This window comes from Thunnus thynnus, chromosome 22 (assembly GCF_963924715.1).
Source record: "Thunnus thynnus chromosome 22, fThuThy2.1, whole genome shotgun sequence".
Classification (NCBI taxonomy): Eukaryota; Metazoa; Chordata; class Actinopteri; order Scombriformes; family Scombridae; genus Thunnus; species Thunnus thynnus.
This window is the reverse complement of record NC_089538.1, coordinates 15327285-15347393: the sequence shown is the minus strand read 5'-3', so window position 1 is coordinate 15347393 and position 20109 is coordinate 15327285. Positions and strand designations below refer to the sequence as shown.

The 20109-nt window shown below is 40.2% G+C and overlaps 2 protein-coding genes across 2 annotated transcripts; one reads left to right on the top strand and one right to left on the bottom strand.

Moving 5' to 3' along the window:
* Window positions 1–35: 35 nt before the first annotated feature.
* mettl3 (methyltransferase like 3) lies at window positions 36–5248 on the top strand. Its single transcript, XM_067580799.1, has 11 exons — window positions 36–441; window positions 1396–1586; window positions 1695–2147; window positions 2236–2411; window positions 3209–3422; window positions 3599–3786; window positions 4170–4208; window positions 4323–4431; window positions 4554–4619; window positions 4741–4853; window positions 4949–5248. The coding sequence occupies exons 1-11, from the start codon at window positions 339–341 to the stop codon at window positions 5061–5063; spliced, it is 1767 nt and encodes a 588-aa protein (XP_067436900.1). The 5' UTR covers window positions 36–338; the 3' UTR covers window positions 5064–5248.
* Window positions 5249–5351: 103 nt separating this feature from the next.
* si:ch211-237l4.6 (uncharacterized protein LOC446130 homolog) lies at window positions 5352–11715 on the bottom strand. The gene is made up of 3 exons (XM_067580801.1): window positions 11478–11715; window positions 6803–6898; window positions 5352–6694 (listed from the first exon to the last, which is right to left on the bottom strand). The coding sequence occupies exons 2-3, from the start codon at window positions 6885–6887 to the stop codon at window positions 6522–6524; spliced, it is 258 nt and encodes an 85-aa protein (XP_067436902.1). The 5' UTR covers window positions 6888–6898; window positions 11478–11715; the 3' UTR covers window positions 5352–6521.
* Between the last annotated feature and the right edge of the window lie 8394 nt (window positions 11716–20109).

Below are 20109 nucleotides of genomic sequence, written 5' to 3'. Positions count from 1 at the left end.
TCAGTGGCGCCGGAAGTCGGAGTTGTCCGTACGCAAAATGCTTCCGGGAAAAGACATCTAAACAAATTAATTGGGGGACTGTCATCTGTGGCGTGTAGTGTTTCTGTTCCCTAAATACGGCTTTCAGTTTAGGCTAATTATACGATTATAGATCATTTCACAACCGGGTCTTTTTTTCTCGTAGCAGCAATTAGCCGGAACCTTTCAGTCAAGATTCTCGTCCGACACTTTTTCGCTGTGTACCATACATTCTTTGCTCCTCGCAGGGCCGGCGGGACAACTTTTGTCCAAAGAGTGGCTTGTGTTTGTGTTTGTGTCGGCGCTGAGCCCGGCTCGTCATGTCGGATACATGGAGCAACATCCAGGCGCACAAGAAGCAGTTGGACTCTCTGCGGGAGAGGCTGCAGCGGCGGCGGAAAGACCCAACACAGCTGTCCGCGGGTACGTGCAGACAACACAGCGGGGGTGGAAACTAACGAGTGTTTCATTGTCAAATACTCAATGTAGTATTCGTCCAATTAATTAGTTAGCTACGTAGTGTATACACTAAAAAGTGCATGTCCTTTTAAAATTGCAAGAGGCCATCGTGAAATTTCCCACTGACTGTGGAAAATGATCACAACAATTCAGTCAAACTTTCAGCTTCAGGTTTAAGTATGAAATTGCATGCACTGTGAACCTGTCGGTCTGTTGATTACTTCTTGATTAATCATTGTTTAGTCAATTTATAGTCGTTTTGATCTATAAAGTGTTAAAAAATAGAGCTGCAGCGAAAGATTATCTTCATTATTGATTAATCCGTCGATTATTTTCTCTATTGGTCGTTTGGTCTATAAAATGTCAAAGAATTGTGAACAATATTGATCACTGGAACCAGAGAATTTAACATTTTTTCTTAAAAAATGACTCAAAACTATTAATTGAGTATCATAATAGTTGGGGACAAATTTTCTGTTGGTCGACTAATTGTTGCAGCTCCAGTGAAAAACGTCGATCACTGTTTCCATGATGCAAGCTCAGATGTCCCGTTTTGTCCCGACTAACAGTCCACAACCTAAAGATATTCAGTTTACTGTCACAGAGGACAAAAAAAAACAGAAAATATTCACATTTAAGAAGCTGCAATCAGAGAATTTTGGCATTTTTTCATAAAAAATGATTATTCGGTTATCAAAAAGAGTTGGCAATTAATTCTCTGTCAATTGACTAATCAATTAATGGACTAATTGTTGCAGCTCTAAATTAATTCATAGCTTGAGCCACTTTCCAAGCAAAATGCCAAATATTCAGTGATACCAGCCCCTTAAATTCTTTCTCCTTTCTTTCTGTTTTTTATTTTTTTTAAGTGGGGTAAGTTTTCTCTTAACTCAACCCCTCTTGTCTCCTCTCGGTCAGACGGTGGAGGCAGCACAGATGGTTCCACAGCCAGGAGCGACAGCCCGGCTCCATCAGCTCCACCACCCGCTCAGGAGGAGACTGAAAAACCACCAGATCCTGAACTAGAGAAGAGGCTGCTGGGATATTTGTCTGATCTGAGTCTTTCAATGCCGACAGACTCCCTTGCCATCACAAATGAGCTAAACAGTGTAAGTCTCTGTATCCAAAACACATAAATGCTTGTGGCAAATAATATGATTAAAGATTTTTTTCTTCTTCTTCCTCTTCCTCCTTTAATGCGTATGTCTTGTTCACAGTCTGAATCAACCATCACTCATGGATGCATCCAGAGTCTTCTCTTGAAATTCTCAGCTCAGGAGCTCATCGAGGTCCGGCAGCCTAATTTAGCCTCTTCTTCTACAACTTCCTCCGCCACAGTCGTCGTAGCAGTGGATCATACAAAACTATGGGCGATGATTGGGTCTGGGGCTGGAGCTCAGCGGACTGGAGTCAAGAGGAAAGCTGAAGACCAAACGCAGCACAAAAGAGCTCCAGGCTTCTCACCCTCGTTACAGAGCTCTGCTTCTCCTCCGCGCTCTACCACCACCTCCCTGACGCCAGCATTGTCCTTGCAGATGGCGGGGCCATCGGCGTCAGGGAGCGGGGCAGAGAAGAAGGGCAGGAGCAGTAAAAGCCAGTCGTCTCACGTGGACATGGAGATTGAGAGCCTCCTGAACCAGCAGTCCACAAAAGAGCAGCAGAGCAAGAAGGTAGGACGGTCAAGGAGGAGAGTTGAGGAGAGGTTAGGTTTGAGTGTGATTACTGATGCGGGGTTATGTGGACGTTATTCATGTGCAGGTGAGCAGAGAGATCCTGGAGCTGCTGAACACCAGCACAGCCAAGGAGCAGTCCATCGTGGAGAAGTTCCGGTCTCGCGGCCGCGCTCAGGTCCAAGAGTTCTGCGATCACGGGACCAAAGAGGAGTGTGTGCGTTCCGGGGACACACCTCAGCCGTGCACAAAGTTACATTTCCGGTCAGTGTTCATCAGCATACTTGTGTTTTTTCAAACTTTTTCTGTCTTTATTTATGTCACATGACATGATGAAATCTTCACAGCAGCTAAATCTGACAGCACAGGTCTGACTTTTACATAAATTAAATAAATAGGGCATCTTTGCACCACACTTCAGTGTTATATTCTGTTTGTCCTTTACATGGTGCTATAATTAAGGTTAAAAAAAACATGCCAAATTCATATTAGAAACACCACATTTTGACACAGTTTTGGCTAAACACTTGGGTTTCATGTAAATACAAGTACAAATTTTAAACTCAGCTAAATCAGCTAAATCAGTTACTGCTAAATCAGTTTCATTTTGATCAAATTGAGAAGAACAGTGTATTTTCATATTAGTTTTTTGTCTCAAAATATATAATTTGTGGAGCTTTTTCTCATCCAGAAGAGCAGCAGTTGCTAACCTCTGGTCGGGACTTTCTAAATGGGTTGCAAGATAAATCTGAGGGTTCATAAGATGAATGATAGAATATGAATGAATCAAAAACTTTTTCTACTACAATGAATTGTGTTTATATTGTGTTTTCTGTAACCTTTGCTAATTTTCTAGAGAAGTGCTAGATAGTTTTATCCCCAAAATCTAAAAGATTGGGAACCATTGCTCTAAGAAAAGTGGGTGTTTCTGTGCAGAGTCAACATATTTATATTAGCTTCCCTGCATTTTAACTTATAACTTTTGTGTGGCTCTGTTTGTTGCTTTACACAAACATGTTTATGCAGCCGTTTCACTGTGATTTATTATATATTTCTCTTAGTCGCATCATCAACAAGCACACAGACGAGAGCCTCGGCGACTGCTCCTTCCTCAACACTTGTTTCCACATGGACACCTGTAAATACGTCCACTATGAGATCGACAGTCCTCCGGAAGCTGAGGGGAGCCTGCTGGGGCCCCAGGCGGGGACCACAGAGCTTGGCCTGCACGAGGGGGACGCGGACAGCAACGTTGGCAAACTCTTCCCTTCACAGGTGAGGAAGAGAGAGGACGGATGAAGAAAGAAAATGAAGACAGATGGATAGATTTTTTTTAAATAGAGGAGTAAAAAATGATCAGATGAAGTGGATATTTAAGTAGAGGGCTTGAAAACTGTGTTTATACATTTTTTAGCAGGTTATAAAAGTGTCTGTTGTGTTTTCATTTGCAGTGGATCTGCTGTGATATCCGCTACTTGGATGTTTCCATCCTGGGTAAGTTCGCCGTGGTGATGGCCGACCCTCCCTGGGACATCCACATGGAGCTGCCCTATGGCACGCTGACTGACGACGAGATGAGAAAACTCAACATCCCCATCTTGCAGGATGACGGCTTCCTTTTCCTCTGGGTCACCGGCAGGTAACCGCAGCAACACAAACAGTCTCAACAGCACAGATGAGAGTGATGTGAATGGTTTCTCTGTCCTACAATGTCAGTGTGTCCTTGAACTAAGCACTGAAAATTCCTTCAACTTCTTGCTTTTTAGTACAACTATAAAAACTGCAGGAACACAATTTAAATATATTTGAATACACTTGTTTATCCAGTAACATGTTCAGAAGTGATGCCTTGACAAGAAGGTTATTATTTAACAACTAAATGTTTTGGTTCAGAAGTTTTGTGAATTAAATCAAGTGGTCTAGAGAATGATATGATTCCTTTTGCTTACTTTATAATATCTAACAATATTTAGTCTATAATCAGTCTTAATGGGTTGAATCAGCAGTGTATGGTTTTTACAGGGCTATGGAGCTGGGCAGAGAGTGTCTCAGTCTTTGGGGGTAAGTCTCTCTGTCTGTGCATCTACCACCATCAAGTTATCATTTTGTTAGGACACCATTTGATTCATGTATTTTCTGCCTCTTTTTTTTTCCTGCTTTATTTTCCTCTCTCAGGTACGAGCGTGTCGATGAAATCATTTGGGTAAAAACCAACCAGCTTCAGAGAATCATCCGCACAGGGAGGACGGGCCATTGGCTGAACCACGGGAAGGAGCACTGCCTGGTGTGTTTACATGCCTCTGTGTTCTTGTATATCCTCTTGCATACTGTATTTAAATCTGTCGTATGTTTCTGTAAAAGTGTGTCTGACTAATGTTGACAATGTGCCTTGTGATTTGTGTTCAGGTGGGTGTGAAGGGAAACCCTCAGGGATTCAACAGAGGTTTGGACTGCGATGTCATCGTAGCCGAGGTAAATAACTGCTGTCATACGTGCTGTAGTTACTCATATGATCACTACAGCCTGAAAGGAAAGCTTCTGTAGTATCAAACAGATTATATATCTTCATTTAACTCCACTCACTCCCTCCCAGGTCCGCTCCACCAGTCACAAACCAGATGAGATCTACGGCATGATAGAGAGACTCTCACCCGGCACCAGGAAGATTGAGCTGTTCGGTCGACCCCACAACGTCCAGCCCAACTGGTAACACATCATCACATTTAACAGGCCAGCTAACTGTTCTACATATTTTACACGTACTGATCGGCCCGCGCTGTATGTTTCACTTTCCTGTCCAGGGTCACTCTCGGAAACCAGCTCGATGGCATTCACCTCTTGGATCCTGAAGTCGTGGCTCGCTTCAAGAAGCGCTACCCAGACGGCGTCATCTCCAAACCCAAGAACATGCAGTGACGACGTCATCAGTGGACACAGGTCTGGAGAAGTTTGCTGTGATCATCTATAGACAGGTTTTTTTGTTTATTTTTTTTTTATACTAAGGAGCTAATTTTTAAATAAATATTGTTATGATACATCGTCTGTGTCTTTGTTCAGATACTGTGAGCGAATAAAACCACACGTGGAAATAATGTGAATTACATTTGGTGTTTTGTAGTGATGTTTTCCATGTACATGTAATCAACATACAGTAAATGCTGCAAGACTTGACATTCAGCATCAATAAAAACACAGGAGACAGTGTTTAGTGTAACTTTTGTTATTATTTGTTAGTAAAGAATAAAGACGCTGGTCTTTTGACTCACTGTAGATTCGAATAACTGACAGTTAGTTTTGCATGAAAAGGACAAACATTGACATTTTCACCAAGTTTTTCACACTCATTTTGGATCAGTGCTTACATTCACATCTGCTGTGTTTTATGCACATACAGAACCCTGTTCGTCCTAAAAAAAAATCTTCTGCTTCTGTCGGTTAAAAATAAATGCATTTTAACATGAAATGCAACCAGGAGTTTTTTTTAATTATAAAAATATTAAAGAAGAAATTAACCAGAATGAGTCAAACATGATTGATGAAATAAACAGAAAAAATATTGTGCAACTCGGTTTACTTTTCCAAAAAAAAAAAAGAACTAGTTAGAGGCAAAAACAGCTGCTGAAATGTGATCTGTAAATGTACATAATGTGTCAATATGACGCTTATACACTTAGTTACAGTCAGTGCTTTTTGTAAAAGAGGAAAGTGTTTTTCTGTTTTGTACAGTGCAATGCTTCACTGTCAGTGTAGAGGGTTTTTGTCACAGAGCAGGATCAGAAAGTTTAGGAATATGATTCATTCACACATGATGATGATGATGACTGATAATAGTAAACTCTCACAAGATACTGACCATCTGTTAACTGACTCGCCCTACTTTGTGCAACACCCATATTTCACACAGACCATGACCTAATCAGTAAATTTATTCCACAATAGGTAGTTAAAAAAAAAAAAAGAAAGAAAGAAAAACAAACAGTAAAAAAAACAAGAAAACAATGCACTTGTTGGTGGTGAATGCTGTAAACAAGTCTTCTCTCGTCAGTAAAAGGTGCGTTTGGGCAGTGGATCCACTCTGTTCAGGATTTAGTCTTATATTCTCGCTCCAGAGGAGATATTAATGCACTGAGACCGAAAACAAAGTCTGTTTTAGTCCGTTTTATCCACTTCATTCCCGTGTTGAAACTGATGAATGTCTGAGCACAAGAGTTCTTCGTGGGCAACGTGGAAGAAGATGTTAAAATCCTAATTGTGGCGGCGCACAACTAACTTCAAATTTCATCTATCATGAATGGGCAGCTGGTTGAATACTAAAAAACTTCAAATACTGGAGTCAATTTTTTTTTATTTCTCCTGTGCAGCCTCTCGTCCTCTTCAGTAGGTGGCGTCCACTGCGTTGATGTTGCTGTCCAGCTGGTGTCTAAAAGACAGCCTGGCCTTGGTGGAGAAATAGATTTGGGAGCCCCGACTGAGGCTTCCCGCTCCTTCGCTGTCACTGCCCCAGGATGTTGTGGAGGCCAGGCGCGGCTTCATCTCCTCTATGGGCACTGAAGGATGAAAGATAGGAGCAGGAAGTCAGATTTAATTGGGTGTGACATGAAATTAAAAAAATGGTATTTTGCCTACAAAGTAGTCAGACTGTAAGTGCCGCTCACCTGCCGCTGGGGGGCACTGCCGGCCCTTGCAGCGCTCTTTACAGCGTCTGTAGAAAGGAAAACACTGAAGCATCTTCACACCCATGACAGCAACGTCTGCGTAGAGAGGACAGTGAACAGAAACATGAATACTCAAGGTTACATTTGAGACAAAGCTCTCACTTCCCATTTAAGCTGTTCTATCACAGCAGAACTGAGTGTTCAGGCCTCGCTGACAGCTCCTTGTCTTCTCCTCAGGTCACACTTTAATGGAATTATGATCCCGCGCCTCACTGACATGATAGCCTAATGTAATCTGACAATATCACTGAATGGCACGGCGGCCCAGCAGCCAACCAATTAGCCTGCAACTCCAGCGCCATCATCATCATCATCACCCTCCCTCCTGCTGTCTAATCTTGGAAAAGGACGTCAATGAGCTACGGCAGCCAGATTAATTGATAAGCCCTCTTCTGACACACACACACAATCAAACACAGATTACACAGAGGTCATCCAACCTATGGCGGTCCTGACTAACAGGCAGACACAGGTGCATATCTTAACTCCGACGACAAGCTTTTGTTTCCATTTCAAGAAAAGTTTTTTTTTTGAACTTTTCCCTCTCAGCCAGCTATCGTGGGGTTTCACTCAACCTGCACAAACAGTAGCTGCTTTACGCCGCTCAACCTTGAACTATCCCACTGCAGATTGAGACTTAAATCTGTTCTGAGCACACACGCCCGATCTTTGATCCAACTTCTTGAAAGTAGATCAGATTCACAGAGCAACAAGTCGGTCAAATTCCTCATTTTCCGAAGGATTGTAAGTTTATGTGTGGCACCGCTGAACGATAAGATAAAGCCGAGGGGGCCACACACCCCACCTGTTTGCTTAGAGTGAAAAAAAGGTATTTATTTTAGTCTAATCAGGTTAAGAAATAGGTCAGGTTAAATGGAAAGGGGGTGGAGGGGGAGGGCAGCCTGTATTGTAACTGTGCAGAGAAGTAAAAGAATTATTGTTCTTCTTCTCCCGGGTGAACAAGGGCGAAACACTGAAGCATTTCACGCATCTTTTCATCATTAAAAAAACTAAAATAGCTCTTTGGGAGACTAAACGACAGAGGATGATTTCCTGCAAAGCACACAGCAACGTTTCAGCATTTCCACGATGAGATCTGGACTGTTGTTAGATGTCATTTTTACCTCTTTTCTAAGTCTTTTAAGCAGGAGACGTGATCGAACTTTCAGGCCTCCAAGCTGTGTCAAAATCACACCAATGTATCAGAGTTCAATTTAAAAAAAGTGGCATTTTCATAACAGCACCCCCTTCAGCCAATCAGTCTGATTTTTTAAAATATCTTTGCAGACTTCCAACATGCTTCCTGCGGTGCCTGAAACGAACCTCTTACCTCTGTTTGATGGGAAAACCCAATTGTGTGTGATAATCCACTGAGCCCCATTGTTCATTAATGACAGAGGGGAAAGATTTGGATATCCGATGTCAGATAGTAAACTGTGATTGCAACATACACACACAGTAGTTCAGTGTTCAGCTAACATCTTTCTCCTCTTTTTTTTTTTTTTTTTTTTTTTCCCTTTCGCTGTTTACTGCTGATTCCTCATGCGGCTTGACTCAGTGAGGCAATTTGGTGGAGACGTGACAGCTCACACACACAGTCGCAGATCTGCTGTGGCACGTTAAACAGAAGACAGAGAGGACTTGTAAGTGGAAAAAAAACTCTGTATCTAATTTCATTAGCTCTTTTTTTGGGGGGGATAAATTCACACAGAAAAACCATTTCTTCTAGCTTCTCTTTAATGCACCTTCCTTCTCTCTTTCACACAGGTGTGGCTCTGAAATCCTATCCCGTTTACAGACACAGTGAATCCATTATATTTAGGTCAATGCAGACGTTCTGCCTTTGAGATGAGAACTCACAGTACAGAACAAAACGGGAACAGACTGACGACGTTTCCTCCCCCACCTACTATAGTTTCGTTATACTTGCACGGTGATTATAAATTCTTTCTGTATTAACCAAGAACTCGCACACTCACTCACTGACAGACACAATATTAAGGCCTTGGTCAGTGGTGTGGAATTTTGGGCCCAGATCATGACTGGCTGAGGGGGTCTGGCAGCACACAGCAGCCTGCTAGTTTAGAAAGAGAAAAACAACCCAGATGGTAAACACACACACTTAGAAAGTAGAGAGACAGTAACCACATTGACCACAGAGAGCCGAGAGGGGGGGTGGCGGGTGGTTAGGCTGAAGAAGGAAAAGCAGGAGAACCACAAGATGAGAGGTAGATGTGATGGGAAAGAGCAGGAGGATAAAAAAAAACAAAGCTAAAAAGGGAGGAAATAATATCATGAGAGGGGGTTTGAGCTTGTGCATTGACCTCTTTTTCTCCTGTTTGTTTGTTTTTTTTGTCAAACTGGAGGCTCCAGCCTGCAGGCAGCCGATGTGCGCGACGTGCAGCCCTGAATAATGCCGTTTTACTCGTTTCAATCAGAGGTGGGTCCACTTACGGAGCTGAAAATTGCGCAATCACCCCCACCGGAGAAGCATTAGTTGGCTGATGATTTATCGTCTCAGATGTGGCACGTGTCGCCGCAGCTTCTCATCATTTTGAGTGCATGTTTGTGCATGTGTGTTTACAGGGAAATTAGAGTAAAGCTACTCAGACATGATTGCCAACAATTGTAACTGTCGTTACATATTTTTAGTCATCAGTCAAACTTTTCTCCCAAGAAAACCACCTCACTAGTCCCCTCTGTCCCCACTCAGCTCCTTATCTGCTCTGTAAACAACATTACAGCGTGTAAAGCTTGCAGTAACATGATAATAATCTTCCCACAGCCGTGTAGCTCCACATGTCCACCTTTATTTTTTATCCAAATCAGACCCTAGAGCTTTATGGAGAAAGTGCAGTCCTGTGGCAGCATGCAGCTCTTAACACAAGAGCCTCACACAGGCCTGCCAGGCTGGATGACGCACGCACACACACACACACACACTCACACTGTGCATGTATGAGTGTTTGTGTGTCCACTAATAGCAACATACAATCCTCTTTCATTAATATTCATTATAACCACAGTGGATAAATCAGCTTTCAAAGTGTTTCTGCAGAAGTCTAATACAAGAGAAACATCAAACAATGGCCATAATGTTATCAGTAGTGGAAAGTAACTCAAATACTGTGTTTAAGTACTTGAGTATTTCCATTATATGCTAATCTATACTTCTACTTCTCTACATTTCAGAAGCAAATGTACTTTTTATACTCCACTACATTTATTTGACAGCTATTAGGGTTACTGATAAAGATTTTACAAACAAAATGCAAAGAGCTCATAAAATATGGTGCGTTTTTATAGATTGAACCACCCAGCAACATATAAAGTACCAAATGCAGCTTACGTATTAATGTAATAGTACAGAAACAGTACAGTAATGTAATATATATGCTGCAAGCATTAAAATACAATAAAAAAGAGACAGCTCTGAAAAATAACTAGTTTTATGTTTGCTACTCAAAGTACAATTTGTTGATAATACTTGCACGCTTTTTTTTATAATGCAGGACTTTACTTGTAATTGAGTGTTTTGTTCATGGTGGGATTTGACCCATTTTAACTTTTGAGAGCAGTAAAAACACCAAGAACACTTTTCTTTTAGCCTAAAGTTGATGATTTGAGTGTTTGACCCACATTCATTCAAACATACTGTTGCATTCTTCACATTTAATATAATCCACTGAAATCGTTATGTTCTCCTGTTTTATGTAACATAAGACCATTATATACAGTAGTGTGATTATAAATGTTTTTTCCTCCATAAACAAAAAGCATAAAAACTAAAGAATGCACTCTGTTTGCTCTCTGAAAGCTTCATTAAGGATTAATCCTCCATTTATCTGTGGCTAATGAGCTGTTCATGAATGAATGAATGATTTATTGTTCGGAAATGTGGTAAAGAGACATATTATGAGGGGATACATTAAAGAGTCAGAATCTGAGAGGTATGTAAGGGCTTATTGCTTTCAGGTATGTTATGGTGGACGTGCGCAGGCGCTCGTGCGAGGGGGCGGAAGCCCGGCTCTGCGCGCGTGCAGGTAGAAGGTTGAATGAAAAGCTGCGCCAGACAGGCTAATCCGAGTTTTCACCTGATGTACTATGCATCACTTATCTCTCTGTCTGAACGAATAAACCCTTAAAGACCCGTCAGGAAGTGAACGCTGACATTATTCGCTTATTTAAGTGAGAAGTCGAGCCTGAACTTGTTGATAAACCCCCGTTATTCGCACTAATCAGTGACGCCAATTAAGATGACCGACCGGATAGCTTGTTAACGAGAAGAATGGGTGAATTACTGGGGCGTGCAGAATGAAGTTTGACAAGTGGTTTTCACAAACAGTAGCACAAACACACACACAAAAAGCTCTCAGCATACCAGACAGACTTATTTATGATCAGCAACCCTCCTGCAGACACACCCCCTGCTCCAGAACCAAAAAAGCAACCCTTACACTTAAGCTGTTTTGATAACAGAGGCTTAAATGTCAAGTATATTATATTTATCCACTTGTCTCACTGCTTTGTTTTGCCTCAGTAGAGACCCTGAGCAAATCCAGAAACCAGTGGTCTTTTCATTTGAGGCTCAAATAGGTAAAGTGGCGTTACCTACCTGGTGAAATGAACTGTAGGCTTGGAGATAGGCAATGAAAGCTGGGTATTCTTGGTAGTTTTCCACCTGCGACACGACTATTCTCTCTTCATTTGCGTGTTTCTTGGCGCTTTCCCTCACTGAAATGTGTCCTCGGAGCGCTGCCCGGTTCAGCGCGTCCTGGAAAAAGCTGCGTCCTGGTGCGTCCTTATTGGCAATACGGAAAGGTCTCTGTGGCGCGGAGCGACTGAACTTTAAATAGCTAATCCCTGGAGCATGGTGAGTGAGTGGACACGCCTGCTGTCTCTCTCACCCTCCCCTCCTTCTGTCCTCCTCTCCCTCCCTCTGAGCTCCCAACTCCCCTTTTCCTCATTTGCTGCTTCTCACCCATCCCACATAAACCCACACAAACCCACACACACTTCCTTCAGCATGCTCTGCTTTGTTTTGCCTCCATCTTATGTACATTTTCGTTCATAAATGATCAAAAAATAGCCTATAGTGTATAAATAGCTGCTCTTCCTTGTAATGTAAGTCACGTAGGATGAAGTCATAGGCGCAACTCACAGGTCAAATGACAATAAAATCATGAATCAAGGTGATTTGACCTTTTGTGCTATGGTTTAGATGAGGTAATTACAATCTGTCAAGAGACTCATTAGTTATTGTGAGCTGTAGATGTGATCTTTTCACCTCATTCTCTTTTTAGTGATTCATGTAGGGAGTTTATTTCTCCTTCCCAGCCCACTTTAGAGGCAGATTGTTGATGGTATCAGTAAAGGAAATGGAAAAATAACTGGAAATTTACAGTAGTAGTGAGCATGTTGTCTCTAAAATGCAGCTCCAGACACAGCAAACACAAAAACGAAACAGAACCAAACAGAAATTATACCATCAAAAAAGGTGAAATATAAGTTAAGAAAAGTGCAGGAATACAGTAAATGCTATTTTATGTTATGTTACGAGACAAAAACTGACATAATTTAACAGGCTGGGATGGCGGATGGGCGTACACATTAACCTTCAGTTAACGTGAACACCAATCCTACAAGTTGTTTAACCACAAACAAAACCTCAGCATGGCCTTCACCAAATTTCTTTGCTTGCTTATTGCCCAGACTTGAACTGTTTGTGTTCGAAACACATGCACAACAGTTATGTTTTTGTGCTTAACTGTCAATTTGTATTTGAGGAAAGAGATATGCGAAGGAAATCCCCACCTATCCTATTAGAGTGAGAGGGTTTTAGTCTCCAGTGGATCAAACCTACTGCGAAGAATTAACAAGTCATACATGCTTCAGGTGATAGTGGACATTTTTATGTCCACCTCTGCCTCTCCCCCTTTATCTTTTTGACAAAAAGCCACCTTACAGACTACAAGGACTCAGAAAGCACTTCGTTTGAATATAGATGCAAATGTAACATCGGTATACAAGATAGATTCTCATCTTCTGATAGTCTAAAAATACACTCTAATGGCTGGAATCAAAGATTTAAATCAGCACCAACATGTTATCACTTGTTTCTTGACTCTCGTCCACCAAATTTCATGGAAATCTGCTCGTCGTTATGAGGCAGCAAACTAAGAGCAATACAAAGTAACTGGCAAGGGCTTAGACATAACTTTCTTAGTAAAAGTCAATTATGCTTTCAAGGAATAAACATGTGGCGACATGTCACTTCTTTGTCACCAGCATTCATCCGGTAAAAATGAATCACGCCGAGCTGCTGTTTTACCCTCATGTTCATATGAAATGTACAGTACAGTGGGGATGTTCTAGGTTTACCTCAAAATGTCCCAAATTATATGAACTCAAAGCATCAACTAACACTGAAGTCACACCCAAAAGCAGCGATATGCAGGAAAATAGCCCACATGAAGCTGGAAAGCAAATCATTTGTCATGTTATCAAGAGGAAACACCTGAGCCAGCACTGAAAATAAATTAAAAATCTGACAGTTTGAAACACGAATATGCACACATACATGAAGCGCTATTATAGTTTCTAATATTAAGCACTTCACATTCTAAAAACAGTTGTAATAATCGTAATTCATCTTGCTTGGCTGAACTCGTCTACGTGTCCATTTATAACATGCTAATGGATGCAGCATTGTGATCTTGGCCACTTGGCCCATGAGATGTTTTACTGCTGTTTATTAGCTCTCTGGCCTGAACTCACTGAAGCTTATTGAGGGCGGTTCACTGGTTGGAGGGATTTGTCCTGGTGGAAATTTACCCAGATGAGTTCTCAGAGTGAGTCTGAGCCCGTTGGTCAGAAATCACCCAGGAAACAGTCTGTGTAACAGCAGGCACGTTTCTAAAGCCGATCCCGTACTGTGAACTGCAGCAGGGACTTACCCGCATGTAGATGAGCTGTTTATGGCGTTGATAACTCATGTAAATGACATTTAAAGTGGATGCACATGCACAAGTTGTAATTATGAGTAAAAAGATGACATCTTCCATATATTTTGCGTCATTGCACTGTTCAGCAGATGCTACTTAATCATATTGCATGCATATTGCAGCATGTTATAGCATAAGCATATAGCATAAGTCACAATATTACATAATTCAGTTCTTATGCAACAAAAGCTTTCCAGTTAAAATCCGCAGAGGTTCTCTGAAGTGGAATTACAACATACCATCGGTATTTTCCCACATTCATTACCATAGTTTGACCCTAAAGGCACGGACAGACATCCTGTTTGTTCCTCCAAATCTACATGATATCAAACCAAATAAATTAATATGAACAACCTTTTTAAACACAGTGTAAGATAAGATGCTTATTAATTTTACATCCTGCATTTTTCTGGCACTAATTTTAGGTGTCCTGTGTGCCAAATTTGAGGTGAAAACGCTCTTAAGTGCTGCTAAGCTAGTTACCGTTAGCAGCCTGTTAAGCTGGGTTTTCTCCATCATGATTGGGTGTAACTTCTGCCTCGTTTAGTTATGTGGAATAACTAACTGAATTAAAATGTTAGTTCATCAAAATTGGTATTTCTCATTTACTTGTAATAGCTAAATCAATAAGTAAATTTAGTTTTAGCTTAAACTAAGGCTAGCTGTGGCTATCTCACCAGCTAGCTACAGCTCCCTCTGTTGCAAAAAAATAAAAAATCAACATTTAAATATTGGTTCCAACTTGGATATTTGCAAAATCTGTTATTTAGACTGACATTGAAATGTACTGAAGCTGATCTTTAACAGCCTGTCAGTGTTAAAAGGTTATAACCCTAACTGTTGCACATATATTCAAAATGTCTGCCTTCTCTTTCACGCTACAAGAGCGTGTGAATGTCCAGTCTTTCCTGCAAAGACATGCATTTGTATTCATGCAGTGCATGTTCACAGTCACTCATACAGATTTATACCTGCAGATGTGGGTGAAAGGCAGACATACTTCAGTGGGACATTGTCTCTAATTTTAAATCAACCCCATGTGGATGATTAACAGCAGGGCAACAGATTTTTTTTTCTTTTACTTGGTCCTAAACTGGTGTATAGAGACATTTCATGAGGAAAGAGGAAATATTAGATTTTATTTCAAAGTATAGACTAATTCTTTTTTACTTTCTATAATGAATAGTCTCATATAATTAAGACTTTTGAAAATTTTTTTAGTTATTTCCAACTTTTTTCCTTATTTCGCTCTTTGTTTTCATAAACTGAAAACTGGGACAAATTGCAAACTTGAGCAGTCGGAAAAAATAAGAATAATTTTGGGTGGCAGAAATGGTTTTTCTTCTTCTACCCTATCTTGAAAATCTTTATGCAACGCTTCAAATTGGTCTTACAACCCCCTTATGTTGTCCCAACTCAGGCTGGAAACCACTGCTTTAAATCAGAGGATGATTTGTCTTTCCCAGTCAACTTATTTTATGTGAACGGTCTAGAGCTTACTGCTTTTTATAATGAACAGTCTCGTATAATTCTGACTTTTACTCTATTTTTTGGGGTATTTCCAACTTTTTTCCCCTCTTTGTTTGTTATTTCATAAACTGAAAACTGGGAATTACGTAAGCGTATTAAGCAATAACTCTTTTTTCCAAACTTGCTCTGAGGTAATTGTCATGCCTTCACAGAGTCAACTGATTCCCTCTGTGCGTTCAGACACTTGTTCCTCTCCATGTAAGGTGTCCCTGCTAGTCTGCTGGTGGCTCAAGTATGATTATGAGCCAACACATTAGCTTCCTGTGAACCCATGAAGAGGCTCAGATATCAGGGACTGAATGACACTTCAAGTGCCACCGTGATATCAGACACTTTCAGCCAGGGGTACAAACTGGATGGCGACTGGAAAGCTGCATTGTCATAATACTTACATCATCCCTTGTGGATTTTTTGCCCCTCTGGTAATGTAATCCCTCAGTACTTCTGCTCCACTGGCCCAGAGACAGGAATAGCAGGGCTGTGACTGTGCAGCAAGATCGAAGACAGAAAAAGAAAGAGACAGGACAAGGTCACAAGGGTGACCTAAAGTCAAATTAGGTCTTCAATAATCAAAAAATAATCAATCTGAGGTAAGATATCCATTTAAATGTTTTGTAAAATTATAGATGTATATGTCTTACAAATGTAGTGGAGCAAAGTCTGCTGTACAGAGCAGATTAGCCATTTATTATATTGGGTTGGTGGTTTGATTCCAGGCTCCTCCTGGCTACATGTTGAAGTGTCCTCGAGCAAGACACTGAACCCCAAATTGCTCCTATTGTAAGTATGGGAGAAAACAAAACAATGCTTCTTGGGAGGGTGTGTATGTGGTGGAAAATGTAAGTTGTTTAGGTCAAATGATCAAAAAAAATGTGATGTAGTGAATGGAAGTAATCAAGTTAAATGTCAAAATCTCAAAACTGTAATTAAATAAAGATATTCAAATGCACAAACACTGGTGTTTTGAGGAAGAAAGGGTTCAAATTTCCAACCAAAGAAGCTGGAGAAGTGCACAAGTTAAACTAACTTTTAATTTAACTATTAATCACTTGGCTTATTCATGAGTACCATTAAAAAAAGTCTTCATCAGGGTTCAAAGCAAGAGAAAACACCTCACAATGACCTTTTTATACACTCAGTGAATAAGGGATGTGTTTTGATTGGAGGACTGGGACAACAGGTGGTGACCATGAGTTTCATTCAAACCCTGAACTCATCAAAAATGAAAACAAAAAGTAATCAAAGGTCTGAGGTCCTGAAGGTATCAAATATGTATCATGTAGGAATTGTTCTGACACTGTTTCATCAAGTTTAAATATCCAAAAACTTTTCTCTTTGGAAATGTGAGCAATTGCATTTGGTTAAGGAAAACTATTTGGTTAGTTTACAGCTTGAATCACAGGTTTATGATCTTTGCGGGTTGTAACCCTTAACAAGCAACCTTCCTCACAGTTTTTAGCCAAAAAGGTAAAACCCCCTTATGTTTTCCCAACTCAAGCTGGAAACCACTGGTTTAAATCAGAGAACGATGTCTCTTCCCAATCAACTTATTTTATGTGAACGGTTAAGAGCTTGCATTGCATCAGAAAAAACATCATTTACAGTCCACAGGGGGGTTTATGAGTTCTAGTAGCTCAAAACTGTAGTCTCACACCCATCTAATGACATCTAAATCAAGGTTTATTTGATTTTTAATTGCTTCCATACCTTTGAGACAAATATATGAATGCAGGAACTTTTAAAAGTGGCAGGGAAGGTCACCATGCAGGGTCGTCGACCTGTAAAAGCTGTTAGACTTCAGTTCATACTAAAAGCATTACAATCAGAGACCTATTATAATAATGTATATAAACACCTTGAAATCAAGTTATTGCAGGATCAAGCCAGCCTGAGCCTCTGTGTGAATGTTTACTGCTCCCCACCCAGATTCCCTGTTTCCCCCTCTTGTCCCCTCCCGCCTCTCTCAGACCTCCAGACATTCCCACACCCAGGGTTTGTTGATTTTCTGTTGATGTTGGCATGCTTGTGTGGAGCCGGGACCGGGACTGACTGGCTGAGGTCGCTTCGGCTGGTTCCAGCCTCTGTCACTCCCCTTGTTCTGCTCCTCTCTCTGTGCGCTAATGTCACTTATCTCGTGCTTCTTTACCGTGCCCTGCTTGGATTGCAGCCTCTTTTTGTACGTCATCAAGAGAAATTCTTGTATAATTATTGTTCTTAGTGATTACATTAAAGTGCACAGTGGAAGGGGGCGTAATCACTGTTGTTTCCTACATACCATGCAAATGAGCTGATAAAGCTGGATGTAGTAAATAGACAATCAGAGGACAAAGAGCAGCAGACTGTCTTTACTTCTCTGCCTTTTTGCCCAAATTCTTTTTCAAAGTCTCAAAGTCTCCATAAGAAACAGTCCTTAAAAATATCAGAAAGAGAGTATTTTCAACATAATATTACAGAGGCAAATAAGGAAGCAGTGAAGTTGCGAAAATAGTGTTTAAAGCTTTAAGGCTGGCAAGGAAACTGCATACCAGATGGAAAAGTTATGATTCATATGCCTTTTAAGGCTAATTATTTCACTCCCAAAAATCATAACTCCCAAAAAATGCAGATATTGAACTCTGGCTTTGGATATTCTTCAGTAGTATTTGCCAACAACATGTGTTTTTCTTAGCTCAGTTCTCTCTTTTGACTAGTTTGTTTAAGAAAATACATTTTATCTTGATTGTAGCTGGGAATTAAATGCATCATTCCTGCTACGTGTCTGTCAGTCCATCTACAATAAATGTGTATTATGAAATGTACAGTTTAACATATTAAAATATGTGATTTAAAGTTGGCTTAACCAAATCAAATACTATGAATTCAAAAGCCGTGATAGCACTTACTGAAATCTGCTAAGCTAGTTACCGTTAGCATAAAGTTTAGCTGGGGTTTCTCCATCGGGACTCGATTTAGTTATCAATCGATCAATCAGACTTTATTTGTATAGCACTTTTCATACAAATATGTTGTAACACAAAGTGCTTTACACAATTAAATAAAAAATAAAATTATAATACAAAATTGAAGTGTGAAAAAGATAATAAAATACTAAAAAAAAAGAAGAGATGTATTAAAGTGAGTAAAACCAGAAATAAAAAGTAGGGTATAAAAAGGAAAACAATCAACAGAATAAAAATAGAATAAAAGGATATACCAAGAAATAAAACAGGTTAAAACATATAGATAAAAGATGGATAAATGTATAAAATAAATAAAATTCAATTAAAAGCCAGGCTAAAAAGGTAGGTCTTGAGTTTGCTTTTAACAATATCAACATTCTCTGCTGCCTTCAGGTCTTCAGGAAGGCTGTTCCAGAGATGTGGACCACAGTAATAAAAGGATGCCTCATTGTAGGTTTTTGTTCTAACTTTAGGGATCGTTAAAAGGCCACTACCAGAAGACCTGAGCGTTCTAAAAGGTTCATAGGATAAAAGCAAATCTTAGAAACAGGTAGGACCAAGACCATTAAGAGCTTTATAAACCAATAAAAAGATCTTGAAATCAATTCTGAAGCAAACAGGCAGCCAGTGCAGAGACTTTAAAATTGGTGTAATGTGTGCTCTCTTTCTGGTTTTCATCAACACACGAGCAGCTGAGTTCTGAAGTAATTGTAATTGTAATATATTCTTCTTAGGGAGACCAGAAAGCAGAGCATTACAGTAGTCAATCCTGCAGGTAATAAAGGCGTGCAGTAGTGTGTCTGTATTGGCTTGAAAGACGAACGGTTGCGCTGATGAAATGCATTCTTAGTTATGTTTATAATGTGTGGTTCAAAACTGAGATCTGAGTCAAAGATGACTCCTAAGTTTTTCACCTGTTGACAGGAGTTTAATGACAGTGCTCACAGTTTCACATTGAGTTTCTCTCTCTGAGCTTCAGTACCAATGACCAAGACTTTAGTAAGTTCTCAGCCATCCATAATTTGATATCTAAAATATAGTTAAAAAGGGCATTGACTGGCCCTGAGTCAACAGGAGATTCGGAAATGTAAAGTTGAGTGTCATCAGCATAGCTGTGGGAATTGATGCTGTGCCTACTGATAATGTTTCCAAGTGGCAGCGTATAAAGATTAAAAAGAGTAGGACCTAAAATTGAACCTTGAGGAACACCACAATTCATTTTATAGCTTTTAGATGAACATTCATCAGTGCTTACAAAAAATTCTCTATCGTTATGTGGAATAAGATGTTAGTTAATCATTCACTTACATATAGTTAACAGATAAGGAAAAGTACATTTCATGTTAGCTTAAGTTAAGGCTAGCAGATCTCACCATAGACAGGTCTTAGCTCAATTTTGACCAAATATGTAGTTACTGTGTTTTTCCTTTCACACGCATGACTTGATTTAACCTATTGGACTTAAACCCCTCAGCTTCATGCATGCAAAGCAGAACTAGTGGATTTTTAACTCAGTTCTGTTGCACTTTGCCTGTTTCATGTGCAAGCTGCCATTAAGCAATGATGTAAAACGAAAATTGTGACATTATGTCTTGTTGGTAATGTGTGGTTTGAGCGTTGAATGTCACGTCTCAGTGCAAGTAAGGCAGGTACTGTCAGCATTTTTAAGCAATTATTACAACAGAAATTGTTCTTCCAACCAGCTCAACTCATATCACGAACTGACAGAGAAGCAACGTCTTCATCTGATGATACTTTATGTTTTTGTTTGTTT